This window comes from Saprolegnia parasitica (assembly GCF_000151545.1).
Source record: "Saprolegnia parasitica CBS 223.65 unplaced genomic scaffold supercont2.10, whole genome shotgun sequence".
Lineage (NCBI taxonomy): Eukaryota > Oomycota > Saprolegniomycetes > Saprolegniales > Saprolegniaceae > Saprolegnia > Saprolegnia parasitica.
In genome coordinates, this window is record NW_012156404.1 from 505,265 (window position 1) to 531,394 (window position 26,130).

At 61.4% G+C, this 26,130-nt stretch overlaps 6 protein-coding genes across 6 annotated transcripts; 4 read left to right on the forward strand and 2 right to left on the reverse strand.

Moving 5' to 3' along the window:
- Positions 1 to 8,415: 8,415 nt before the first annotated feature.
- On the reverse strand, positions 8,416 to 10,917 carry SPRG_03996 (hypothetical protein; the record flags this gene model as incomplete). The annotated part of the gene is made up of 1 exon (XM_012342586.1): positions 8,416 to 10,917. One exon carries the CDS (start codon positions 10,915 to 10,917, stop codon positions 8,416 to 8,418), a length of 2,502 nt encoding a protein of 833 aa, XP_012197976.1.
- A 53-nt stretch (positions 10,918 to 10,970) lies between these two features.
- On the reverse strand, positions 10,971 to 12,556 carry SPRG_03997 (hypothetical protein). The gene is made up of 3 exons (XM_012342587.1): positions 12,367 to 12,556; positions 12,239 to 12,317; positions 10,971 to 12,186 (listed from the first exon to the last, which is right to left on the reverse strand). The coding sequence occupies exons 1-3, from the start codon at positions 12,523 to 12,525 to the stop codon at positions 11,120 to 11,122; spliced, it is 1,305 nt and encodes a 434-aa protein (XP_012197977.1). The 5' UTR covers positions 12,526 to 12,556; the 3' UTR covers positions 10,971 to 11,119.
- A 541-nt stretch (positions 12,557 to 13,097) lies between these two features.
- Positions 13,098 to 13,508, forward strand: SPRG_03998 (hypothetical protein). Its single transcript, XM_012342588.1, has 2 exons — positions 13,098 to 13,247; positions 13,293 to 13,508. The coding sequence occupies exons 1-2, from the start codon at positions 13,105 to 13,107 to the stop codon at positions 13,366 to 13,368; spliced, it is 219 nt and encodes a 72-aa protein (XP_012197978.1). The 5' UTR covers positions 13,098 to 13,104; the 3' UTR covers positions 13,369 to 13,508.
- A 619-nt stretch (positions 13,509 to 14,127) lies between these two features.
- SPRG_03999 (hypothetical protein) lies at positions 14,128 to 16,646 on the forward strand (the record flags this gene model as incomplete). The annotated part of the gene is made up of 2 exons (XM_012342589.1): positions 14,128 to 14,627; positions 14,732 to 16,646. The coding sequence occupies 2 exons, from the start codon at positions 14,128 to 14,130 to the stop codon at positions 16,644 to 16,646; spliced, it is 2,415 nt and encodes an 804-aa protein (XP_012197979.1).
- Positions 16,647 to 17,600: 954 nt separating this feature from the next.
- On the forward strand, positions 17,601 to 20,713 carry SPRG_04000 (hypothetical protein; the record flags this gene model as incomplete). Its single annotated transcript, XM_012342590.1, has 1 exon — positions 17,601 to 20,713. A coding segment is annotated over one exon (3,061 nt), but the record flags the coding sequence as incomplete, so codon positions are not given.
- Positions 20,714 to 21,577: 864 nt separating this feature from the next.
- SPRG_04001 (hypothetical protein) lies at positions 21,578 to 25,613 on the forward strand (the record flags this gene model as incomplete). The annotated part of the gene is made up of 1 exon (XM_012342591.1): positions 21,578 to 25,613. The coding sequence occupies exon 1, from the start codon at positions 21,615 to 21,617 to the stop codon at positions 25,611 to 25,613; it is 3,999 nt and encodes a 1,332-aa protein (XP_012197981.1). The 5' UTR covers positions 21,578 to 21,614.
- Between the last annotated feature and the right edge of the window lie 517 nt (positions 25,614 to 26,130).

Below are 26,130 nucleotides of genomic sequence, written 5' to 3' on the forward strand. Positions count from 1 at the left end.
ATTGTGATTCGCCGCATCTCGCCCAATCATCGCGTCGTATTGCGCGAAAGATACCGATCCGTTGAATGTAAAGTCAACGTACGGAAGGAAAGGATGCACGGCCACAACGTCAGCTCCTCTTCCACCACCAACCATATCAGGCCACTGCTTCACTCATTTTTGAATGTGCCTTGATCTACAGCTCGTGCCTTGTCCATGACATGTTCAGCAATATATACGCGCTCGTAGAGTACTCTTCGCTGAGTACAGCGGTCTCTGTACCTGAAGACATGCCATGTAGAGTGTGAGCTGAAAATCAAATCTGAATTATGTTCTGGAACTTTTGAGCAAGCTGATCAGAATTGGGGAGCTCATGATAAATACTCGCCACCTCTTTGCGAGCAACGCAGTCTCTGTACTACCCTTCGCGCCTTCTGCATACGGATCGCCTTCGATATCGAAGCTCCTCGCACCCAAAAAGACGGGTGGTAATTAAAACCGATCAGCTTTTTAGGAGAAAATCCGTGCTAGCACCACACACAGGACATGCCAACGGAACCCCTCCTGGTCCTATTTCAAATTGCTCGAATTTTTGCGTAAAAAGTTGCTCGGTCTTAATTAGTATTCCCAAAAATACACTCACATGCACCAGGTCATGCACCTACATTGTAACGACTGACCGCGGTAACTACCGTCCGAGCCGGCCAGCTGGCGCCAACATCGGGTCGCGTGCCCGGTGGTAAGCCATCGGGCACAGCCGCGCAAGATCGCTACAGTGTACTAGCCCCACGATTGGCTGCGAGCTCTGCAGCCAATCGCCGATAGACTAAGTGAGCTCGCGCTTCTCGCGAGCTCTTGTAATTCACTTTTGGATTTGCCTCACAATAGACTCTGCTCTCTAAGCCTTCAACGCGACCTTACAATTGGTAGCACTTGTTGGTTGAAGAAAAAGAAGAAAAGAACAAAAGAAAACGAAAAGATCCAACGAGACCTAGTAGTAAAGAAGTAGAGAGTATGTCCCGCAACGTTACCGCGGACGAAGCCCGCCAGCTCCAAGGGGGTTATCAGAGCCGCATGGAAGAAGCCGCCCAAGAAGCCGCAGAAGAAGCCGCCCGAGAAGAAGCTGCCCGCCGCGAAGCCGTCGCCGCCGCAGCCAGAGCCGTCCAAGAAGACCCCGAGTTCCTCCGCCGAGTGCAGGCCGAGATTGATCGACGCGTGAGCGAGGCAGCGGCCACGCACGCCGCCGCTGCCCTAGCCGAACGTAACCGGCTCATGGCTGAAGAAGTGGAGCGCCGCGTGCAAGCGACGCTGGAAGAACGCATCGCCGCCGCGTTTGCGGCCCGAGATGCAGCGCAGCCGGCGCCGACGCCGGCCGAACTCGAACGACCGGCGCGCCGTTCCGACATGACCAACCTGCTCGTGCAGAACATGACGCAGAACACGGCGCTCCTCGAGCGCCTGGCGAACCCGCCCAAGCTGGAAGGACGGGTAGAAGGAATCAGCATGCCGACCTACTCCGGTCGACACGATGAGAACCTCGATCTGTTCTGCTTCCAAGCGCGGGTGTACTTGGCCGCCAAGAACATCAACCATCGGGAGAAGGACAACCAAGCCCGCTGCTTGAACATGATGGTCGCCAACCTGCGCGGTGTGGCCGCCGCATGGTATCAAGACCGCGTCAAGAACTGCAACGCCGTGCCGACGTCGATCGGCGAGTTTGAATCGGCGTTGCGCCAAGAGTTTGTGCCGCCGGACGCGCAAGAACGTTACCGCGACCAGCTCTACAACCTCCATCAACGCAACTTCCGAAGCCTGGAGGAATATGTCGCGGCGTACCGCCAAGTCATTGTGCGGGTCAACGACATGTCGCAGCTGGACCGGGTCATGCTCTTCACGCGCGGGCTGCGTACGCGAACGCGTGAAGAAGTGCAATATCGGCGCAGTACGTGCGTGTCGGACGCCATCGCTGTGGCTCTTGAGTTCGAGCGCACGCACCCGTCGATCGTCAACGAAGCGACGCGCCACGACCGAGGTCGCGGCGGATACGACCGCACTCGAGGCCAAGACGGCCGCGTGCTGGTCAACTACTCGGCGATGCGCGGTGGCCAAGGAGGTCGCGGGCGCAGCGGGGCCGCCGATCCGTACGTGCAAGAGGCCCGCGCGCGCGGGCTGTGCTTCAACTGCCACTCGCCGTCGCACCAGTCGCGAGCGTGCCCGGCGCCACGACGCAACGGTCGCCCGCAGCCAATGCGCCAGAACAACTTGGAGTTTGAAGTCCACGACTACTCCGACATGACGAGCGAAAGCTTTGGCCGTGAGGAGCACGTCGAGATCACGACGGTGGAGCTCCGCCCCGCGGACGACGCGGTCGAGGACTTGGCGCCGCTGGTCGAAGAAATCGAGATCAACACGATCGTGGTGCGCCCGGAGCACGTGACCATCGGTGCCACGGGGGTCAACGACCTGTTCACCATGCCAGCGCTGGTCAACGGCCAGTGCATGACGGTGCTGCTGGACTCAGGCGCTGACCACAACGTCATCACGCCCGGCGTGGGCCGCTGGATCACGGCGACAAAGACGGTGACGGTGACGGGGTTCGGGTCCGCAAGTGCGGAGCGCCGACGTGTCCACGAGGTGTCGGACGCCATCAACATGGGTGGCCACACGTACACCGACGTCGTCATGACAGAGTGGGACATGACTGGCAAACCGTATCAGATGATCCTCGGCAAGCCGTGGTTCGCCAAGTACAACCCAGTCATCGACTGGCGTCGCCACCGTATCGTGTCGGTCGAGGCCGCCACGCGAGACGAGGTGATCTGCGCGCTCGAAGCAGCCGAGACACCGACCATGAGCGCCCCGCGGTTGTGGCCGCGCAGCAGCACGTGCACTACGCCATCGGCGCGACGGCACCCGATGTCGTCGATGCACCGTCGCCACTGACACGTGCAACGACGCCCGCGCCGGAGGCGGTGTCCATCTATTTCTCCCAAGTGCCGGCCGCAGACGGCAGCACCGAAACGTACGTCAAGGTGACGTCGGTCAAGCAGCGCGAGATACCCGCACCCTTGGCTGCTCTTGTCGAGGAGTACAAGGACGTCTTTCCCGACGAGATTCCAGCCGGGCTGCCGCCGTCACGGGCCGTCGACTTTGCTGTCGAGATGAAGGCGGATGCCAAGCCGCCGCGCGGCACACGCCCGATGCGGTTGTCGCTGATCGAACAACAGCTGCTGGACGCCTTCGTCGACAAGTTGACGTCGAAGGGCTGGGTCCGTGTCTCGAACAGCCCATGGGTCGCCAGCGTCTTTGGCGTGCCCAAGAAGGGCGACGACAACATGATGCTCAAGCGCGCGCAATGGCTCAAGGGCCTCACGGCAGAGACACCAGTCCGCTGGGTGCTGGACTACCGCTACGTCAACAGCCAGCAAGTCGTCCCTCGGATCCCGCTCCCGATCATCGAGGACCTCTTCGACCGGTTGTGGGGCGTCTGCATCTTCACCGTCATGGACATGATGTCCGGCTATCATCAGATGCTGGTGGACGAGGCGTCGCGCAAGTACACGGCTTTCCGGACGCACAAGGAGACGTACGAGTGGTGCGTCGCGCCCATGGGGATGGCCGGTACCCCGGGATACTGGACGCGGTTGATGACGTCGCTCTTTGGCCACTTGCCGTTTTGCGTCATCTACATGGACGATATGGCCATCTGCTCCCGCACCTTGGACGAGCACGTCACGCACGTCGCAACGGTGCTCAAGCTGTGCCGCGACGCCAAGTTGTACGTCAACCTCGGCAAGTGCGAGTTTGGGGTGCCATCTATCTCGTTCCTCGGGCACGAGATTTCGGCCGCCGGGCTCGCGGTGTGCTCCAAGAAGGTCCGCGCTATTGAGCGCTGGGGCGCCCCGAGCAACCGCAAGGAGTTGTTGAGCTTCCTCGGCCTGGCCGGCTACTACCGCAAGTTCATCTGCGACTACGCCGAGATCGTGCGCCCGATGGCTGCGCTTACGAAGGAAAAACGCCTTGGACTTGGGGCGCCGATCAAGCTGCAGCGTTCTCCACGATCAAGCTTGCGCTGCAACAGGCGCCGGTGCTGGCGATGCCCGCCCTCGAAGAACGCTTCATCGTGACCACTGACGCCTCGGCGTATTGCGTCGGTGCGGTCCTCTCGCAGCTCGACGCCGCCGGTGACGACGCCCCATCGCGTTCCTCTCCAAGAAATTGGGTGCGCATGAGGTCAACTGGCCGGCCTACGAGCAAGAGCTGTACGCAATCAAGGTGGCGCTCACCAAGTGGCGCCACTACTTGCTCAGCCAGCCCTTTGACGTGTACACGGACAACAGCGCCTGTCGCTGGTTTTTGACGACGCAGCAGCTGAACCCCAAGATGACGCGGTGGCTGGATTTTTTCAGCCAATTTTCGTTCGAGATGCACCACCGCCCGGGTGTCCAGAATGTGGTCGCGGACGCGCTCTCTCGCCCGCCCGTGCCGGCTTCCGCCCCCGTCGCCGACGCCGTCCCGCGACCGGCTGCACCGGTACGCGTGGTGTCAGCAACGGCGCCGGCCCCTGCTGACGTCAGCGTCCACACCGCGCGATTCGCGACTGAGCATGCGTGCGACGCCGCGTGTGTCGAGCGCGGCCGTTCCGTGCAGCGCCACCGCGCGCGGCGAGTCGAGCTGCAACGTATGACCGAGCCCGACCGCGCCGTGTGGTTGAACTACGCCGCACTGGGGGAGGAGACGGTCGTACCGGTCGGCCAGCGACAAGTGCACGTCGTCAACCACGTCGCCCAAGTCGAGTTCTCCAGCGTCGCCATGTCGCCCGAGCGGCGCCAAGCCTTCAAGGATGGATACCGGCGCGACGCCAGTTTCACGACCGACGCAACGAAGTACGAACGGGCCAACGGCTTCATGTACCTACGCACCAGCGACCAGGTGTGGCGCCTGTGTGTTCCGGACGACGAAGTGCTGCGCACCGCGCTCATCGCCGACTGCCACGACGGCCCACTCGCGGCGCACCCAGGCGTACGCCGCACGCAGCTGCTGGTCAAGCAATGGTACTACTGGCCGTCGATGGCCGCCGACATCGAGCTGTATGTCGCCACGTGCGAGACGTGCGCGCGGTACAAGTCCAACACGCGCCGCGCTAACGGCTTGATGATGCCGATCGAGGTGCCAACGACGCCATGGCACACGGTGACGATCGACTGGATCGGCGGCCTTCCAGTGTCGAACGGCTTCGACTCGATCATGACGGTCGTCGACAAGTTGTCGAAGCGGTCCAAGTACGTCGCGACGCACACCACGACCGACGCGCCCAAGGCAGCGCGCGAATTCTTCGATCATGTGGTGCGCCACCACGGACTGCCCAAGCGCATCATCAGCGACCGCGACCCGCGCTTTACGAGCGAGTTCTGGACGGCGCTCATGGGCATCATGGGTGTCAAGCACAGCAAGACGACCAGCCACCGAGCCCAAGCCGACGGCCAGTCGGAGCGCCAGAACCGCACCGTCGAAGATTCGCTGCGATGCATGTGCTCGTACCTAGGAAGCGACTGGAGCACCCAGCTCGCTACGATCGAGTATGCCCACATGGGGCTCGTCCAAGGGTCAACGGGGCTCACACCCTTCGAGATTGACACCGGTCGGCAGCTGGCCAACCCGGTGCTGCCAGAAGACTTCCCAGGCAACGACTTCGCACGCCAGTTCGCGGAGAACCGGCAGCGCGTGATCGCCAAGGCCATCGAGAACAACAAGAAGGCGCAAGACCGGCAGAAGAAGTATTACGACAAGTCGCGCGCTGATGTGTCGTTCGCCGTGGGCGACTACACGTACCTTGCGACTCGAGACCTGCCGTTGCGCCACGCCAGCAACACGGCCGACGGGTCCGAACGACCCAAGTTGGTGCCGCGCTACGTCGGGCCGTTTAAGGTGGTCGGCAAGATCGGCGCCAACGCCTACAAGCTCGACCTGCCGCCGTCGATGCGGCGCATGCACCCAGTGTTCAACGTCGATCGACTCAAGGCGAGCCCGGGCAACCCCGAGCAGTTCCAGACGCGGCCGCTGCCCAAGGCAACGCCGGTGCTCTTCGATGAAAACACCGGCGAGCAGCTCCACATCGTCGAGAAGCTGCTGGCCGCCCGCCAAGTCAACCGCCAGCGGGAATACCTTGTCCAATGGCACGGCCTTCCGCGCCACGAAGCGTCGTGGGAGCGCGAACGCAGCATCAAGCACGTGGCCCACTGGCCGCGGCTCACGCAAGACCTTCGGGAGCGCCGAGCAAGCGAGCTTGATCAAGACCGCCAAGGACGGCCGCGCCGCCGGCAAGGGCCAGTACGCCAAGACGCGCCAGGCATCCGTCGGAGTACACGCGGGCGAGACGCAACAGTCGCCATGAACACGTTCGGGTTCCAAGCGGCACCGTCTGGCCTGCCGGACGCTCCGTCGCATTGGCCGACGCCTCGAGCCCGAGACGCGCGCGAGCATCGCCAAGAACAAGCTGCGCCGCGCACGACCGCGGCCTCCGCGGCGGCGGACGTCCGAGACGCTTACCACCAAGCACCGCTCGAGAATGGCCGCCATTCGGGGGAGAGTGTAACGACTGACCGCGGTAACTACCGTCCGAGCCGGCCAGCTGGCGCCAACATCGGGTCGCGTGCCCGGTGGTAAGCCATCGGGCACAGCCGCGCAAGATCGCTACAGTGTACTAGCCCCACGATTGGCTGCGAGCTCTGCAGCCAATCGCCGATAGACTAAGTGAGCTCGCGCTTCTCGCGAGCTCTTGTAATTCACTTTTGGATTTGCCTCACAATAGACTCTGCTCTCTAAGCCTTCAACGCGACCTTACACCTCGAGAGACGCCAGCGACTGAGGCGGCGTCAGCGACTGGAGGTCGCGGTGCAGGACGATCGGCAACGTGATCTTGGTGCGACCTAGAAAACGGGGCGCCTCGGGAGCGGGGAGCGGACATTTCAATAGCGTAGAAAATAGGAGTAATGGCGAGGTCGACTGCCTTTGGTGTCATCGTCGCAATTCACGCGTCCTGCGCCGAGTGGCGGCTTCTCTACAACAACCAGCGCGCGCGTCCTCCTTGAAGCCAGTGGTCTGCGATGCTACGGGACGCAGCAACGAGCCCAGCGACGCGCCTCGACTCGGACGCGCACCGCGATGTCGAGTCCCAACTGCGCAAGATTGCGAAGCTCTTGGATGGTGTTGATGAACGAGTCTGCTTGGTATTTATCCTAATGGAAGATCATGAACTATTTAGTTTGAGGTTGCGGTGTAGTGGTCGCTGGAATGGACCAAGGGAATAGCCCGGGTCGAGATCCATTGCCAGCTGTAGCAGCCAGAATTGGGGTACCATGGGCGGCGGGCGGCCTTACTGCCGTCGTCGGGACGTCAAAGTCGACCGGCACGTTGATATGATCATGCAGATCGCAAAAAGTCAGAAGCAGCCCACGACGAGCGTCCAGGGCGCCGATGCTACGCCGTCGTCGTTCGACATGGCGGCTTGAAGGCCGGATCGTTGCGCCATCCTAGCAAAATGCAACACTGCGTTTCACCATCGATCGCCACGTTATTCAACTTTATTTTACAGCAAGAGTTGCTCTTCTGCGCGGCAGATCATCCATAACTTTCCTCGGACTGTTGACTGCAATGGTTGATCAGACTACTAGAATCTCGCATTCCATCATGGTCGACATCGTCCAATGTGTCGTCACGCAGCCACACACCTCGGTCGCCGCATCGAGAAGAGGACGAGCGCTTTCAGTCGACTTTCGTAGACTTGCGTGGCCTCTTGCTAAAGCACATGCAACGACGACCTCGCTAGCAACCGATTCGACGCGAGTTTCTACCAGCCCGACACGATGATGCTGGACGGTCCACTCCAGCAGAATGAAATCAGAACGGCGCCAACGACTGCGGCTCAACTGTTTGAGGGTCCCGGTTGTCCATCGTCGAGCTGGTAAAAAATCACCGACAACCTGCTCCGTCGATGGCGCTAGAACCTCGTCAAGTCGGAGGAGTGCACCCTTGCCTCGGTCCAGCGCATGATCTATTCTTTATGCAGGTGAAGAGCTTGTACCTCTGGAACAGGATGCATCAACCGATCTTATCGAATATCGGAGGTAGTCACGTGGCGCGTCGACAAGCAAGCATGAAATCACTCGATTCTGTGCGGAGAACACGTAGCATTTGGTGTGGCAAAGCAATGGTATGCAGCGTTCCTATTCATTCTGGCACCGGCGCACGAATAGGAAACCATGCATGACGTTCCAGACGTTAACAACACGACTAGACAAGGTGGCCCACGGCCAAGGGAATCAAAACAATAATCCCTAGCCCACGGCAGACAGCATGTGTTTGCCCAAAAGCACGCAAGGATGGTCTTCCATTTACGCATTTACACCGTTCGACTTGCGTGTCGCATTGCATAGCCTACAGAAATGGTCGCGTCGACGACGCTGGCAGACGCGGAGGCCCCGGGTACAGGGGGGTGAGCCGGTTGCGTGCGGGAAGTTGGGGCGGCGCAGGGTACTCGCACCCGGTCTCGGCCGGTCGTGGCGCCAAAGAGCTCGCAGCAACGATGTGGTCACCGCCCACGGCTTGCTTCATCGCGAGAAAGTTTGGTGGTGCGGGGTAGTCGTCGGCCGCCAGTGGTGCGTCGTCATCGGAGGCTCTTCCCATGGCCTGAACGACTGGCGGTGCCGGGGACTCCAGAGAATCTGGACGACGGCGGACGTCGACGGAAACGTCCTGCGCCGGGATCGCATCGGTGGCGTCGTCGTCGTTGACGTCGTGGTCGATACCCATGTCGTCATCAGTGTCCTCATCGGTGCTGCAGAGATCGATAATGTCGTGGTTGTCGGCGTCACTTTGGTTGTCGTTGTCCGAGTCGAGAAGAACAATCATGTCACTGCGGTCGTCGTCGTCACGATCGGAGCCGCCTTCCACATCGTCGGAAATGCTAGGCAAGGCACCCCGAGCCGATGCAGTCGCGTGGACGTCTTGAACGGACGCCACTGGCGCTGCGTCGGCAATGGACGCCGGCGGCTCTGGGGCGAGCAACAGTGCATCGTCGGCAGCGACGGCCACTGGCAAATCAGCCCACCCAAAGTCAATGGCATTGAGCTGCGCCACGATCGTTGTCGTAATATTGGCTGCTGTGAGGCGCCGCAACCCAAACACAACGTCACCGAGTCGTAGGCAATGGGTTGACGCTGGCCAGGCCACGCTGACATCGACAGAGAACGTTTGAGGCACGTCCAAATGACCGTGGAACGCCTTGAACATTGCGAGCGCCTGGAACGTGATCGCCCACCGAGCTTGGCGGTCGAATTGCCGGGCGTCGAGGGCCGGCTGCAGATGCTCAAACGCTTGTCCGACCTCGAGCTCGAGCAAAAGTGCGGCCACCGACATGGATCGTAGTGCGACCGGACATGCCGGCGATATGGCGCCAAGGAGAGTCGACTCGCTCGGGCGTGGCGTCGCGTGCAGCCACAGATCCAGCGCAACGAGGTGGTCGCAGCGTTCGTTTGCGTCGCTGTCAACCTCGGGCGCGGAGATCGCTCGAGCTGCCGGCTGCTCGTGAGCGACGCTTGGCAGGGGCACGGCGACTGGCGACGGTGGCACAACCACTGGCGGTGTGTTGGTAGCGTCTGGCGGCTCCCATGCCTGCATGCGGACAGGAGGTATCATCGTAAGCGTTGCGAACGTCGCTGCCGTGGCCGGTGGCAGTAGACGCAGCCGCTTTGCCGTGTGCATGCGCTCGACGAAGCGTCCGAGCTGCAGGCCGACAAGGTCGTCTGGCCAAGTAGATGGTGCTACAAACGTCATTGGGACCGCCCGCATTGCACCGTAGAGGCTTGAAAAGTGCTCAAGACCGCGCAAGACATTGGCCCACGTCGCGTCGACGTTGAAAACAAAGCCGACGCCTTCGAGGTCGCAGCGCTGTGCAACCTTGAGCGCCTGAGCCTTCAAGCCGACCGACCACGCGAGGTCGCCGAGGGCCAAGCCGCGCCAGGCGTTCATCCAGAAGCCGCCTGACTGAGGCACGACAAAGTCGATGTGCACGGCGCAAGTGCCAAACTCGGTGCGGTACATGTCCAGCAGCTTGAGAAATGTAACAAAGTCGGGCAGATCGGCGAAAAAGCCGGCCTCACGGAGCCGTTGGGCGTCGGCCTCGGGCAGCTCGTAGACATGGGCGCGTAGTGACGCGAGCGCGAGGTCCAAGGCGACGTAGTGCATCGGAAGAGGCCACACGTCCGCGTCGGGCGGCACGACAAACCCGTCGGGCACATTGGCGTGGCCGTTCAGACGCTGAAAGACAACGAGGGCTTCAATCTGGTCTGACCACGCGACGAGTTGAGCCAATGGAGCGCGCTTGCCCGGAAGATGCACGACGCAAAACGTCGTCTTGCTTCGCAGACGCCAAAGAAACCCAAGCGCGTCGAGGTCGCTCGTTCGTTGCACTCGCTCGGGCGTGTGAACGCGGCATTCAAAGCGCAGATTGTTGACGACGCGGCCAAGCGGGAGGTGGTGCAGGTGACGTGGGTTCGACGCCGGCACGACGTACGTCGTCGGCACCGCGAGGTCGCCGTGCTCTTCCCGGTACAAGCACAGCGCCTCGAACCGATGCGCCCAGCTCCACCGGCGGTAGTGGACCACAGGCTTCCAGTCAAAACCCAGCGCATCCAGTGTCGCCTTGTTCACTGGATCGACCGTGGGCTGCGTGCGCAGAGAGGCCACGCGCCGTCCGAGCTGGAGACCATGGGTGGAGGCTGGCCATGCTGCCGTCGTCGGGACGACAAAGTCGACCGGTACGTCGAGATGATCATGCAGCCCACGAAAGGTCTGAAGCGCTTGCACAGCGGCTGGCCAGAGCGCCGACGCTGCTTCGTCGTTGGACGCAGTCGCTTGACCGTCGCCCGGTCCCGCCATCCAAGCCAGCTGCAAAATGTGCTGCAAGTAAAAAGAGAGCTGCTTCCAACGGCCCTTTGCGTGGTTGGTCGAATTAGGGCAAGAGACCGTTGGCGCCTCGTCCGGCGACGCAAGGCAATCGCCGCCACCTCGCACCACCACCACGTGAAAGCACCGTTTCTATCAACTTAAAACACGCGACATGTCGCATTTCGTGCTGCATTCAAGATCGCAACGCCGTCTGCGATCGCAAGTAGTTGAGGGCGCGGTCGAGGCCGTGGGCAGCGATCGTCGGCGCCGTCGTTGCAAAGCAGATGCGGTAGTAGCCCGGCGCCGGTGCATGCTGCGCTTCGCCCGGCGTCATGATGATCTTGGCGTTCGTAAACAGCGTCTGGGTCAGCGCCTGCTCGGCCGCAAACGTTGGCGCATCCAGAAACTCGCGGAGGTCGATCCAAACAAACATCCCGGCGGCCGCGGGCACATATGGCACGCGATGCGCCTCCAGAACAGCGGCGATGGCGGCGTACGAGGACCGGAGGAGCGCTTTGTTCTCGGCGAGGTACGCGCTGCACCACGGCAGGTCGGCGAGCATCGTCGCGAGGCTGTCGAGGAGGACGTTCGGGACGCCGGAAAAGTACAAGACGTTCGAGAGCGCTTGACGAACGTCGTCGTTGCTGCTGTGGAGGACGCCGACGCGCAAACCGGACGTCGCCCAGTCCTTGGAGAAGCCCCAGATGACGTGCACGTGCGACGGCAGGTGCACGTGCCCCGTGGCCGCATCGACCGTCCCCACCGACACGATCGCCGACTCGAAAGCGTCGGCGCTGTTTTCGGGCGTGTGCACCGAGTTGGCGTAGATCTCGTCGACAATCAGGTGCAGTTGCTTCGAGGCGCACCAGTCGGCCAACGCCCGGATCGTGTCGGCGCTGCGGATGCGTCCGAGCGGGTTGTCGGGATTCAGGACGACGACCGACTTGGGCGAGGTGCCTGCCGCGACCGCGCGGTCGTATGCAGCGTCAAAGGCGGAAAGCGAGAGATCGTACGAGCGCGTCATGGGAACGTCGAGGACCTTGGTGCCCGCGACAACCGAAAAGTCGTTGTAGAGTGCACCGTACGTGGGTGTTGGAAGAAGGAGGCCGTCGCCGTCGTCGTGGAGAAGCGAGCTCAAGTGGGCGAGGAGCGACCCGGCGCCGCTCGAGACACAGAGATGGCTTGGGTCGATGCCATTGTTCGACGAAGGCGATGGCAAGAGCGTCGCGTTGATGAAGCGCGCGTACGCGTCCTTGAAGCCTACAACGTGGCGGTCGCTCTTACGCCGTAGTACGACGGACAGCGATCCTACCGGCGCGGCCCGTAAAGTCGTCGTAGCCCAAGGCCGACTTGTCGACGCCGGCGAGACTGGCGTGGAGCTTGCCGAGAAACTAGACGTTGCCGTGAGCGAGGTGCGCGGGGAAGATTGGCGTGTAGTACCTTGGGCGCGTTGAGGATGCGGTTCTCGGCGACCGAGACCGCCACGTAGCCGTCGAGGTTGGCCTCGGTCGCATGGTCCTTCATGGCCTCCATGGTCATGGCCCAGTACGAGAGCGCGGGCTGCAGCGCGCGCTGGCCACGCGTCGAGAGGCTCGCCATTGTGGTCAAGTGGGTACGTGATCGAATCCAGAATGATACCAACTCCGAATTCGGCTCGATAAAAATCCCTCAAAGTGCGAGTTCACCGGTGGCAAATGCTCCATTATCTCCAACCGCTGGGCGCTCGCCCGCTGACCCTCGGGCAAGGGTATACCCTTGCCTCGAGGTAGCCCCTCACAGGTCATTCCAGTAGGCGTGAGAGCTAGGCGCGAGCGGCTCTACCACCTACTACCTACTGCTGGCGAGCAACGTGAGGTTGATTACGGGGACACGGTTGCCGCAGTCGCTGCTTCGTACAGAGTGCACAGCTCTTCTTACGGCAACTAGCCTAGGAGGAGGACCTTCTTAGTACGAAGCCTCTACACTGCGCATGGGCGCACCAAGGCGAAGCTTCGTCCGTGGCCGGCCGTGAACCCACATTTGCCGCTCCCCGGTGGTTTGGCCAATACGACGACCTAACTTCAACATGCGGAAACGCTCTCAGAAAGATAGTAGCATCACTGCACTAGAGGAATATCTCCATTGCACCTAATAGAGATGCTAGGGAATTTCCAATCGCACTTACCAGAGTCGGCTGGCATGGAAAAGGCCGAGCTGTACGAGGTGCTGAACCGACAGCTCGTGGAGCTCCATGCGTCGCTCGACCAGATGCAGAAGAACCTCCAGCGCACGACCGCCGTGAGCGCGCAGACGCACAGCATGAGCCACGCCTTCCTCGGCATGTACGACGTCGTCTCTGCCACCTCATCTCATGCACGATGGCGTAGCGTCCAGCCCAGCAATCCGCTGAGTGAGATCGGCGCCGAGAAGAAGCTCCGGACCAAGGCCGTCGCCTTCGAGTAAGCTGCTAAGAACACAGCCATGGAGCACCTCGGCGCTCGTCAAGGCGAAATGCGAGTCGACGCGGCGACCACGCCACCGAGACTGCAACCAAGGCAATGTGGATACCAGCCCATGCAATGCAACAGCGTTTTGGTTCAGCATGCTTTGCAGCGCTATTGCGGATGGGTGTACGGGCTTGGTTCCAAGTCCTCGACACACGACCCGAACATCGAGCCACAGCGATGCGTAGCAGCGACTCGGTTGATCCGATGCGAGCGACAACCTTTGTACTCCAACATACTAGTACACGAGAAGCAAGTCGTTGTTGTCGCATGGAGTGATCCGAAGCGGTCGCCACTAGCTTGCGAGAGAGCCACTTGGACTCACTTGGCGATGATGCGGTCGACTGCATGCACTTGACGACTGCTGTCGGCTGAAGCATCCACTCGCTCAATCGAGTCGTTCAGCGAAAGCAAGACGGTTGCGGCCCATGGCTTCAACCGCGCTCTGCTACTGTATCGCAGATGCCCTTCCTATCTCGATACGTACAGGACTCTGGAGGCGGCGTGTCGTTCGGCAGTAGTGCAGTAGAAACGGCGAATCCGTGCGTCGTTGGGCTTAGAGACGACTGGTTTTCTGCTTCCTGAGGACGAGGCGCCAACGGTCGCACGATCAACCAACGGACCAACCACGCAAGAGCCCGTTGCCGCTCTTGCCGCCCTTTCTCTTTGAACATAAAAAAACGTGGCGATCGGCAAGCACATTTCCCAGTCTGCTACGATGGCGCAACGAAGTGGCCTTGAAGCGACGCCGTCGAACGACGGTAGGGGGGCAGCGCTCTGGGCAGCCGCTGTGCAAGCGCTTCAGACCTTCCGTGGGCTGCATGGGCATCTTGATGTGCCGGTCGACTTTGACGTTCCGACGACGGCAGCATGGCCAGCCGCCGTCCATGGCCTCCAGCTCGGGCGGCTTGTGGCCTTTCTGCGCACACAGACCACGGTCGATGCGGCGCACAAGGCGACACTGGACGCGCTGGGTTTTGACTGGAAGCCTGTGGTCCATTACCGCCGGTGGAGCTGGGACCATCGGTTCGAGGCGCTCTGCTTGTACCGGGAAAAGCACGGCGACCTCGCGGTGCCCGCAAAGTACGTCGTGCCGGCGTCGTACCCACGTCACCTGCAACGCTTCCCGCTTGGCCACATCGTCAACCATCTGCGCTCTGTAAGCTGCGTCCACACGCCCGAGCGAGTGCAACGAACGAGCGACCTCGACGCGCTTGGGTTTCTTTGGCGTCTGCGATGCAATACGACATTTTGTGTCGTGCATCGTGCGGGAAATCTCCCGCCCATGTCACAACTCGTCGAGTGGTCCGACCAGATTGAAGCGCTTCTTCTTTTCGGCGTCTGCACGGCCATACCAATGTGCCTGACGGGTTTGTCGTACCGCCCGACGCGGACGTGTGGCCTCTTCCGATGCACCGTGTCGCCCTCGATCTCGCGCTCGCGTCGCTGCGCGCGCATGTCTACGAACTGCCGAGCACTGATGCCAAGCAGCTCCGCGACGCCGGTTTCTTTGACGATCTGCCCGACTTTGGCACATTTGTCAAGCTGCTGGACATGTACCGCACCGAGTTTGGCACTTGCGCCGTGCACATCGACTTTGTCGTGCCTCGGATGGGCGGTCTCTGGATGAACGCCTGGCGCGGCTTGGCCCTCGGCGACCTCGCGTGGTCGGTCGGCTTGAAGATTCGGGCGCTCACGGCTGTGCAGCGCTGCGACCTCGAAGGCGCTGGCTTTGTCTTCAACGTCGACGCGACGTGGGCGACTGTCTTGCGTGGGCTTGAGCACTTTGCAAGCCTCTATGGTGCAATGCGGGCGGTGCCTACGACGTTTGTGGCGCCATCTACTTGGCCAGACGACCTTGTCGGCCTGCAGCTCGGACGCTATGTCGAGCGCATGCACACGGCAAAGCGACTGCGTCTGCTGCCACCGGCCACGGCAGCAACCTTCGCAGCGCTCACGATGATCCCTCCCGCCCACCAGCTGGCATGGGAGCCTCCAGACGCTGCAAACACACCATCAGTGGTTCGGCCACCGTCGCCAGTCGCTGTACCTCTGCCAAGCGTCGCTCACGAACAACCGGTGGTACAGGCGGCTCCCGCGCCCGAGGTTGACAGCGACGCGGACCAACGCTGCGACCACCTCGTTGCGCTGGATCTGTGGCTCCACGCGACGCCACGCCCGAGCGAATCGACTCTCCTCGGCGCCATATCGCCGGCGTGTCCGGTCGCACTACGATCGATGTCGGTGGCCGCACTTTTGCTCGAGCTCGAGGTCGGACAAGCGTTTGAGCATCTGCAGCCGGCCCTCGACGCCCGGCAATTCGACCGCCAAGCTCGGTGGGCGATCACGTTCCAGGCGCTCGCAATGTTCAAGGCGTTCCACGGTCATTTGGACGTGCCTCAAACGTTCTCTGTCGATGTCAGCGTGGCCTGGCCAGCGTCAACCCATTGCCTACGACTCGGTGACGTTGTGTTTGGGCTGCGGCGCCTCACAGCAGCCAAAATGACGACGACGATCGTGGCGCAGCTCAATGCCATTGACTTTGGGTGGGCTGCTTTGGCCGTGGCCGTCGCTGCCGACAATGCACTCTTGCTCGCCCCAGCGCCACCGGCGTCCATTGCCGACGCAGCGCCAGTGGCGTCCGTTCAAGACGTCCACGCGACTGCATCGGCTCGGGGTGCCTTGCCTAGCATTTCCGACGATGTGGAAGGCGGCTCCGATCGTGACGACGACGACCGCAGCACCAAGACGGCCATCAAACGCAACAAACCGATCGAAAACAAGAGCCACGACATCATCGATGTCTGTAGCACCGATGACGACGACGACAACCACGGAGACGACGACAACCACGGAGACGACGACACGCGTATCAACGACGTCGTCAAAGCCGAAGACGCGCCGGCGCAGGCGATCCGCACCGGCGTCTGCCGCCGCCCAAACAACGCGGAGACGACGGCGCCCGTTCGACACCAACTTGCGGATGGGTGGGCGGTCTCGCCTCGTGGCTACCCCGTCGTCATGCAACACCTCGACGAAGGGTTTCCGTGGCGCGTCTGTCTTGACGAACTCCGGCGGTACTTTATCAAGCACAAGCACTCGAACGTCCCGTCCAAGTACGTATCGGAAACGAACGAAGTGCCGCTGGGATGGCTCGTGCACCAGTTGCGGCTACGTCGACATGTCTTGACAGAGTCCCAACAGCTCGAACTCGAGGTACTGCAGTTCAAGTGGTAGCCATTTTGAGTAAGGGATCCGTTTGAATGTATTCGGTATCTTGCGCTAGATCTGTCGGAGCGTCGGCAAGCGTCCGTGCAGAATGAGAAGCATGCCTCAGCTGCGCGCACGGGTATCTCAATCGTCTGAACGACAAACACACGAAGAAACACACAGTGCCTTGTCCCGACACAATCAATCGTATGGGCTCTAGCTGCAGACGACCCATTACGTTACATGATGGGCAACTAACCATACTCGCAGCGAGGTCAGAATCCGTCCTTAGAGTTGAAAGTCCAATCATAACTCGACTACCTGCTGTAAACTAGCAGCAGTTCCGTTGAAACAACCTCGAGAACATAAGAGAACACGTCCGTCCTTGGCAATGGTGCGACGATTTTTGACGTTTTTCTGTGTTGTCAATTGCATCATCTTCAAAGGTGTGGCTGCGCACTGGACGCACCGTAGCTTCTTCTCTTATGATGATGTTTAACAACTGTGAACAAGCAAAGCAAACCTTGCTATGCAACTCTCGAGGCAACTGGAGGGCTACCGGTACAGTACTTTGGTTGTGTTCACTAGCGGTATCCATCGTCCCAGTACTTGATCTCGCCGTTGCTGACCAACGAGTGGCGGAGAGAGCGATGACGCGTATATGCCGGCTCGCGGTTTGAGTTGCAGGAACCAATCACAAGTCGTGATCACAGTCTTGGCTGAGCGACAGAAATCAAGCAGTCAGTGTGTGGCTCTCACGCTTGAAGGGACCCACTGGATTCACAACATCTGGTTGCACTTGCCACTGGATTCTTACAGGCACGAGTAGTTTGACTGACGCCCAGTATACCGGCTATGTACGTCTGTTCCAGCTTCAAGTCGCCCCGTCTCCTCGCACCCCTGCCGACGAGCCCTCAGTCAGCTCCCTCAGCCTTCGACAGCGAGGCCGATGGCCTTAGGACACACTTTTCATTTCGTTAGCATGCGCCGAGGGCTACTACTAGTACTGTTTGGGGCGTCAGTGTCGGCTCGCGACGACACGTGCGCGGTCGCGCCGGCCACGCGCCTCGACTGCTACCCGACGACGAAGCACTTTCCCAACGCGACCGAGGAGGCCTGCCGTGCCCAGGGCTGCTGCTGGGACGCGGCGCAGTCGATCCCGTGTGCGTTTGGGCGGGTTCCGGAGCCGACGCCGGCGGCGTGCAGCGCCGTCGTTCCGTCGTCGCGCATGGCTTGCCGCAACCCGCGCTACTTTTTGTCGCCCAACTCGGCAACCGAGTGCGCTCATATGGGCTGCTGCTTTGACACGACGTCGGGCGAGTGCTTCCAGCCGCGCACGACGGGCTACGAACTCGACACGGCGTCGTGGCACGAGACCGCCACGGGCTTCTCAGGCACACTGCGTCAGCCGGCAGGCGCGCGCGGGCCGTTTGGCAACGACATTCGCACGCTTGCGCTGGAGGTGGACACGCAAGACGACTCTCGCGTCCGCGTCCGCATCACGGACCCGACGTTTCCGCGCTTTGAAGTGCCCCTCAACATCTCGGCAACACCGACGGCTGCCATCGGCAACCGCGCCTACGACGTCCGCGTGACGTCGGCGCCGTTCGGGATTGCCGTCGTTCGACGCGCAACGGGCGAGACGCTTTTCAACTCGACACCGACACCGACGGGAAATGGCCTCATCTTTGAGAACCAGTTTCTTGAGCTCTCGACGTCGACGCCGACGCAAGCGACATTCTTTGGCCTCGGCGAGCACGTCGGAACGTTCTTGGCACCGGCGGACGGCGACCACTTTACGATCTGGGCGCGCGACCAAGTAGCCAACAAGTACCACGCCCACACGCGCAACGGCAGCGACAACGTCTACGGCGTGCATCCCTTCTACGTCCGGCGCGAAGCCACTGGCGCCGCCCACGGTGTCTTTCTCTTGAACGCCAACGCAATCGAAGTCGTTGCGCAGCCGCAGTCGCTCACGTTCCGGACAGTCGGCGGCATCCTGGATTTCTTTGTGTTTGCGGGACCGACGCCGGCGGCCGCGGTCGCGCAGTACACGGGCCTCGTCGGCCGCCCGGCGCTGCCGCCGTACTGGGCGCTCGGGTACCACCTCTGCCGGTGGCAGAACCTCAAGAACCCGCACCCAGACCACCGCCTCTCGGACGTTGTGAGTACGCTCCAGCGCATGCGCGACTTTGGCGTGCCGCACGACGGGCAGTGGACCGACATTGACGCGATGGACCGCAAGATGGACTTTACGTGGAGCGACGACGCCTTCCCGATCGCGGACGTCGTCGCGTTCATTGACGACCTCCACGCCCACGACCAACACTATATCCCGATTGTGGACGCGGGCATCGCTGTGGCGTCGCCGGCGTACGCCGATGGCGTCGCGTCGCAAGTCTTTATGCGAGACCCCGGCAACGGTAGCTGGGAGCAGGACAAGGCGTGGCCGGGCATGGTGGCCTTCACCGACTTTTACCACCCGAACGCGTCGGCGTTCTGGGAAGCCCAGCTCCGGTCCTACTATGCGACGGCCCAATACGACGGCATCTGGCTCGACATGAACGAGCCGAGCAGTTTTTGCACCGAGGGCGGGCGCGGCAGCCAGTCGTGCTTTCCGAATGACACGTACGTCGCGCCGGCCTTTGTCAAGTCGGCCGACGTCATGGGTCCGTTCGACCCGTACCGGCAGCCGTACGTGCCGGGGCAAAAGGTCGCAGCGACCGGCAACCTCGCGTTCAAGACCGCAGCCCTCGGCGCCCACCACGTCAACTCGATCCACTACAACCTCCATTCGCTCTACGGGCACGCCAACGTGATGGCGACGCGCCAAGCCGTCGACCATATTCGGGGCAAGCGGACGCTCATTCTGACGCGCTCGACGTACGCTGGCGACGGACAGTACGCGGCGCACTGGCTAGGCGACAACGCGGCGACGTGGACCGACATGCGCCAGAGCATCGCCGGCGTCTTGGCGGCCAATGTCTTTGGGATGCCGATGGTCGGGCCGGACGTCTGCGGCTTCCGCGCCAACACGACGCGCGAGCTCTGTATTCGGTGGCACCAAGCCGCCGTGCTCTTCCCGTTCATGCGCAACCACAACGAAGCCGAGCGCGACCAGGCGCCCGTCGACTTTGACGTTGACGCGATCGACATGATCAAGCAGACGCTTCTGAAGCGGTACGCGCTGCTGCCGGCGCTCTACACGGCGCTGTACCACGCCGCCGTCGACGGCGCGACGGTCGTCCGGTCGTTGTACTTTGAATTCCCCGACGACGCGGCGACGGTGCAAATCGAGTCGCAGTACCTCCTCGGGTCGTCGCTCCTCGTGGCGCCCGTGCTGACGCCGACGGCTACGATGGTCGACGTCTACTTTCCAAAGGCGCTTTGGTTTGACCTCTGGAGCGGCGAGCGTGTGCAGACGACCGGTGGCCGCCGTGTCACAGTCGACGCACCATTGGAGACCGTGCCCATGTACCTCCGTGGCGGTGCCATTGTGCCGCTGCAGGCACCGTCGACGACGACGACCGCAAGCCGCAAGAACCCTTTCAGCTTGAAGATCGCGCTCTCCGCGACCGGGGATGCCGTTGGCGACTTGTACATGGACAGCGGCGACTCGATCGACCCGCTTCGCACGGCAGCGTTCACGCGTCTTTCCTTTGGCGCCACCCAAGAGGCGAGCGGTGTCCTCAAGATCACATCGACGATCACAGCGAGCGGCTACACGGGGCCCGAAACCAAGGTCCACCTCGAGACCATCCAAGTGTACGGCGCCAAGGACGCTATGACGTGGCAGGTCGACGGCGCCGATGCCACGTGGAACGCTACGACTGGCGTCCTCACCCTCTCGGGCTTGGCGCTTCCCATCGCCGAGCCCTTTACGCTGACGGTCCGTCCCAGTCACGAAGCGCCTAACGGCAGTGCATCGTCGGTCGGTGCGTCGTGGATTGTGTGGGTCGTCGTTGCCGGCATCGTTGCCACGGCGCTCATCGTTGTGCACCGCTGCTACCAGCGCCGTCATGGCTACCGCCGTGTCGCCTAGTGAGTTGGCATGGAATCAGGATATCGTAAATCGAGCGTACACTGTAGCATCCTAGAGTGTTTCGTTTCTTTTGGTGGACGAGTGAGATCTGCATCTGAACAGGTCGTGCATTGCCAGGCGCGAGCTTGACTCGCTTGCACAAGTAGAGTCTTACATGCTTCGGTGGCTTCATCATCGACACTGGCATAGTTGTCATGTAGTAGTTGGACACCAAGTCACAGAACGAGGGTTGAGAGGCCGTAGCGTTTGCTACAGATTAGGCCACACGTCGTGAATCCATCGTTTAGTTCTCGACAGCACACGCCTTGTATTCGAACCGACTCGCTGTTTTCCAGCTCTTGAAGCTAAATGGCTCTAAAAATAAGTGCTCTCGACGGACGCTCTGAGCGATCCCTCAGCCGCATCGCGCACGTCGATCGGTCGACGCATCCGGCTGTCGATTTTGGTTTCGGCATACACCGAGAACAAGGTCACGCCAATTATCGGCATATGCCGATACAAAGCGCATGCTGGATTTGCCGTTAAGAGTGTTTTTGGTGTGGCAAAGATACGAATAATACCTGCGTTTGTATTGATTCGCTCCAGTACCGCGTATCTGAACTGCACTTAACGGCCATTGGACCACATCGGCCCAAAACGTTTGCCCAATCAAACGCAAGTCGACTTGACGATTGCAGCGCGATGGGCGCCGACGGTACAAATGTACGCTCATCGTCCGCTTCGACCCGCTTCCTGCGCTTCTGCGTAGCCCAAGGACAGTGCGTACGGCGCCGCTATGGTAGCCTCCATGGACGCCACGTAGAACCTCGCGCACGCTCGGCTGCACCGGTAGTCCGAGCCGGTGGTGCTTTTTTATCACGATGAAATTAAATTAATAAAAATATGACGAGCATAGGTGGCCCTCATGGGTGACATTGCCGCAGTTTGTTCGCGGCTGAGCTTGGCGGCTGGCAATGGCAGAAGCGAACGACCTTCAAGGCGCCGGGTCGGACGGCAGCGAAGCGTCGGCGCTCTGGGCAGCCGCTGTGCAAGCGCTTCAGACCTTCCGTGGGCTGCATGGGCATATCGATGTGCCGGTCGACTTTGACGTCCCGACGACGGCAGCATGGCCCGACGCTGTCCATGGCCTCCAGCTCGGGCGGCTTCTGGCCTTTCTTCGCACACAGACCATGGTCGATCCAGTGTACAAGGTGATACTGGATGCGCTGGGTTTTGACTGGAAGCCCGTGTGCGTGGTGCAACGTCGTCGGTGGAGCTGGGACCATCAGTTCGAGGCGCTGTGCTTGTACCGGGAAAAGCACGGCAACCTCGCGGTGCCGACGACGTACGTCGTGCCGGCGTCGTACCCACGTCACTTGCACCACCTCCCGCTTGGCCGCGTCGTCAACATTCTGCGCTGTCAAAGCCGCGTTCACACGCCCGAGCGAGTGCAACAAACGAGCGACCTCGACGCGCTTGGGTTTCGCTGGCGTCTGCGAAGCAAGACGACGTTTTGCGTCGTGCATCGTCCGGGCAAGCGCACGCCCATGTCCCAGCTCGTCGCGTGGCCCGACCAGACTGAAGCCCTCGTTGTCTTTCGGCGTCTGCACGGCCACACGAATGTGCCCGACGGGTTTCTCGTGCCAGCGATGACGCCATGGCCTCTTCCGATGCACCGCGTTGCCCTCGATCTCGCGCTCGCGTCGCTGCGCGCGCATGTCTACGAACTGCCGAGCACTGATGCCAAGCGGCTCCGCGACGCCGGTTTCTTCGCCGATCTGCCCGACTTTGGCACATTTGTCAAGCTGCTGGACATGTACCGCACCGAGTTTGGCACTTGCGCCGTGCGCATCGACTTTGTCGTGCCTCGGATGGGCGGTCTCTGGATGAACGCCTGGCGCGGCTTGGCCCTCGGCGACCTCGCGTGGTCGGTCGGCTTGAAGATTCGGGCGCTCAAGGCTGCGCAGCGCGTCGACCTCGCAGGCGTCGGCTTTGTTTTCAACGTCGACGCGACGGGGGCGACTGTCTTGCGTGGTCTTGAGCACTTCGCAATCCTCAACGGTGCAATTGCGGTGCCAACGACGTTTGTGGCGCCATCTACTTGGCCAGACGACCTTGCCGGACTGCGCCTTGGACGCTATGTCGAGCGTATGCACACGGCAAAGCGGCTGCGTCTGCTGCCACCGGCCACAACAGCAACCTTGGCAGCGCTCACGATGATCCCTCCCGCCCACCAGCTGGCGTGGGAGCCTCCGCGCGATGCGATCGAGAGAGATCAGGCTCTGCAGCAGCTTGGAGACGTCGTCCGGGACGTCCATACCGTCGTACCAGACGACTTTGTCGTGCCTACGAGTGGCTCTGCGTGGCCACTTGGCAGCCACGGCGTCCCGCTGGGCGTGCGTCTGCGCTGGTTTCGGCAGCAACACAATCTTTCTGTGCCCGTGTGCGACGAGATCCGCGCACTCCCTGTCGACACCCGCAGCGTCATCACCGACGGCGTACCACTCACTGTCGACACCCGCAGCGTCATCGCCGACGAGGTGCTACCCATTGCGCCAGCATTGACGCACCGCAGCTGGACTTTGCACGACCGAGTGCGCGCCCTCGGCTTCTATCGACATTTGCATGGCACGGCCCACGTGCCCCAAAAGTACCCAGATCAAACTGCTCCACTTTGGCCACCGGAGTTTCGAGGTCTCCAAGTCGCCACATTTGCACATAGCATTCGATATCACGACCGAAGACTCGACAAGACGCTCGAGGCGCAGCTAAAGCTCGTTGGCTTCTCGTGGGCGAACTCAGTGGCCATGTCGCGCTGCGTCAAGCGCACGACGCGTGGCACGCTTGGTGTCGGGACGGCCCCGATCGCTACGCAGGTCGCAGCGCTTCACGCGTATCAACGCCTGGTCGGTGACGTGCTTGCGATGCCCAATGACTTTGCCGTGCCACCGAACGACGCCAACTGGCCACCTGGCAGCAGCGGTATTGTGCTCTCGTTTGTGCCTCCGTCGCTGGCTTACCACTGGTTTGAGCTCGTGGAAGAAGACGAGGCAACCGTCCGAGCGTTGGGTCTCTTCACCGACGTGCCGCCCTTTGAAGCCTTTGTGCAGCTCATCTCTCGGTTCACATCCGATGGCAAGACGACCGTACCGCTGGACTTTGTTGTGCCGTCGGAGTGGTCGACGCAATGGCATGGAGCCCCGCTGGGCGAGCTCGCGTGGTCTCTCGGCGTGCGATTGGAGCATCTTGAGAAGCGGAAGTTGTGGCAGCTGGCGGCGATCGGGTTCGAGTTCAACACATCTGCGACGTGGGCCCACATTGTGGACGGACTGCGTACGTATCACGCGCGACGCGGCTCAACGGACGTACCAGAGCTCTTCATCGCGCCTCGCATTGCCACGTGGCCAGAGACCATGCACGGCATGCGCCTGGGCCATTGGGTGCAACATCTCCGCTCCGCAAGAGAGCTCTACTTGCTGCCGCCCGACACCATCGCTGCCGTTGATGCCATCGGAGCCGATGCTCCAATGCCAGAAGCCGTGCCAGTACTGGTGGGCGTGAGCACGCCGACGCCCGCTGTCTCCGAGGCCGCAACCCGCGACGCAAACGGAGCTGATGCCCCGCCGCCAGAGGCTGCAGCATTGTCGAGCGGCGAGAATACGGCGGCGCCGGCCATCCTTGCCACCGCAGCCACCACAACTGTTCAAGCAACCGCTGCCGCTGCTGATGCGCCGTTACCAGTCGTTGTGCCACCGTCGCCAGACGCTGTGCCTCTGCCAAGCGTCACTGAGGAGCAGCTAGTGGTACGAGCGGCTCCCGCGCCCGAGGTTGACAGCGACGCAAACGAGCGCTGCGACCACCTCGTTGCGCTGGATCTGTGGCTCCACGCGACGCCACGCCCGAGTGAATCGACTCTCCTCGGCGCCATATCGCCGGCATGCCCGGTCGCACTACGATCCATGTCGGTGGGCGCACTTTTGCTCGAGCTCGAGGTCGGACAAGCGTTTGAGCATCTGCAGCCGGCCCTCGACGCCCGGCAATTCGACCGCCAAGCTCGGTGGGCGATCACGTTCCAGGCGCTCGCAATGTTCAAGGCCTTCCACGGTCATTTGGACGTGCCTCAAACGTTCTCTGTCGATGTCAGCGTGGCCTGGCCCACGTCAATGCATGGCCTACGACTCGGTGACGTTGTGTTAGGGCTGCGGCGCCTCACAGCAGCCAAAATGACGACGACGATCGTGGCGCAGCTCAATGCCATTGACTTTGGGTGGGCTGCTTTGGCCGTGGCCGTCGCTGCCGACAATGCACTCTTGCTCGCCCCAGCGCCACCGGCGTCCATTGCCGACGCAGCGCCAGTGGCGTCCGTTCAAGACGTCCACGCGACTGCATCGGCTCGGGGTGCCTTGCCTAGCATTGCCGACGATGTGGAAGGCGGCTCCGATCGTGACGACGACGACCGCAGTGACACGACCGTTCGTCTCGACTCGGACAACGACAACCAAAGTGACGCCGACAACCACGACATTATCGATCTCTGCAGCACCGATGAGGACACTGATGACGACATGGGTATCGACCACGACGTCAACGACGACGACATGGGCATCGACGACGACATCAACGACGACGACGCCACCGATGCGATCCCGGCGCAGGACGTTTCCGTCGACGTCCGCCGTCGTCCAGATTCTCTGGAGTCCCCGGCACCGCCAGTCGTTCAGGCCATGGGAAGAGCCTCCGATGACGACGCACCACTGGCGGCCGACGACTACCCCGCGCCACCAAACTTTCTCGCGATGAAGCAAGCCGTGGGCGGTGACCACATCGTCGCTGCGAGCTCCTTGGTGCCACGACCGGCCGAGACCGGGTGCGAGTACCCTGCGCCGCCCCAACTTCCCGCACGCAACCGGCCCACCCCCCTGTACCCGGGGCCTCCGCGTCTGCCAGCGTCGTCGACGCGACCATTTCTGTAGGCTATGCAATGCGACACGCAAGTCGAAGGGTGTAAATGCGTAAATGGTGGTGTTGGCGTCGGTTCGCCGCTGGTTTGTGAACGGGTATCTAAGCGTGCACAGCGTTTTTGACTCGGTCAACGTGTAGCCATCTCGAAGGTCGTGTCACTGGAACGACTCGTGCGTCAGCTGCGGTAGGGCGTCGCTATCTCTGCAAACTCGACTCTGCTTGACGTTGGAGTTTTGAATGGTCACTAATAAGTACTGGATTATAGATATCAACTTGATAGTTTGGATGCATGGTGCTACATCAGGTGCATTCAATCTACTAGCAAGACATTAGTCAGTGTATACGCTCATGGGGCTCAACGTCCCCGGCCCAAGCTGAAGACGAGCCGCAAGCTGTGGGGCGCGGTGGTCCTGCGTGAGAGACCGAGTCGTGCACCGCAGAGCGACGAGGATCGGGTTGCCGCTGCCTCAATCAGTTCCTCGGCATATGCCGAATATAGGTCCACTCATATCGGCAAATGGCGACTAG

What these genes read in the sequence shown, in the direction of transcription:
- SPRG_03997 (XM_012342587.1), bottom strand. Translation starts at nt 12,525, where the DNA reads ATGGCGAGCCTCTCGACGCGTGGCCAGCGCGCGCTGCAGCCCGCGCTC. An exon ending in GCATCCTCAACGCGCCCAAG is followed by an intron (nt 12,318 to 12,366) that starts GTACTACACGCC and finishes GGCAACGTCTAG; the next exon opens with TTTCTCGGCAAGCTCCACGC. An exon ending in CGACTTTACGGGCCGCGCCG is followed by an intron (nt 12,187 to 12,238) that starts GTAGGATCGCTG and finishes GCCACGTTGTAG; the next exon opens with GCTTCAAGGACGCGTACGCG.
- SPRG_03998 (XM_012342588.1), top strand. Translation starts at nt 13,105, where the DNA reads ATGGAAAAGGCCGAGCTGTACGAGGTGCTGAACCGACAGCTCGTGGAG. An exon ending in AGCCACGCCTTCCTCGGCAT is followed by an intron (nt 13,248 to 13,292) that starts GTACGACGTCGT and finishes ACGATGGCGTAG; the next exon opens with CGTCCAGCCCAGCAATCCGC.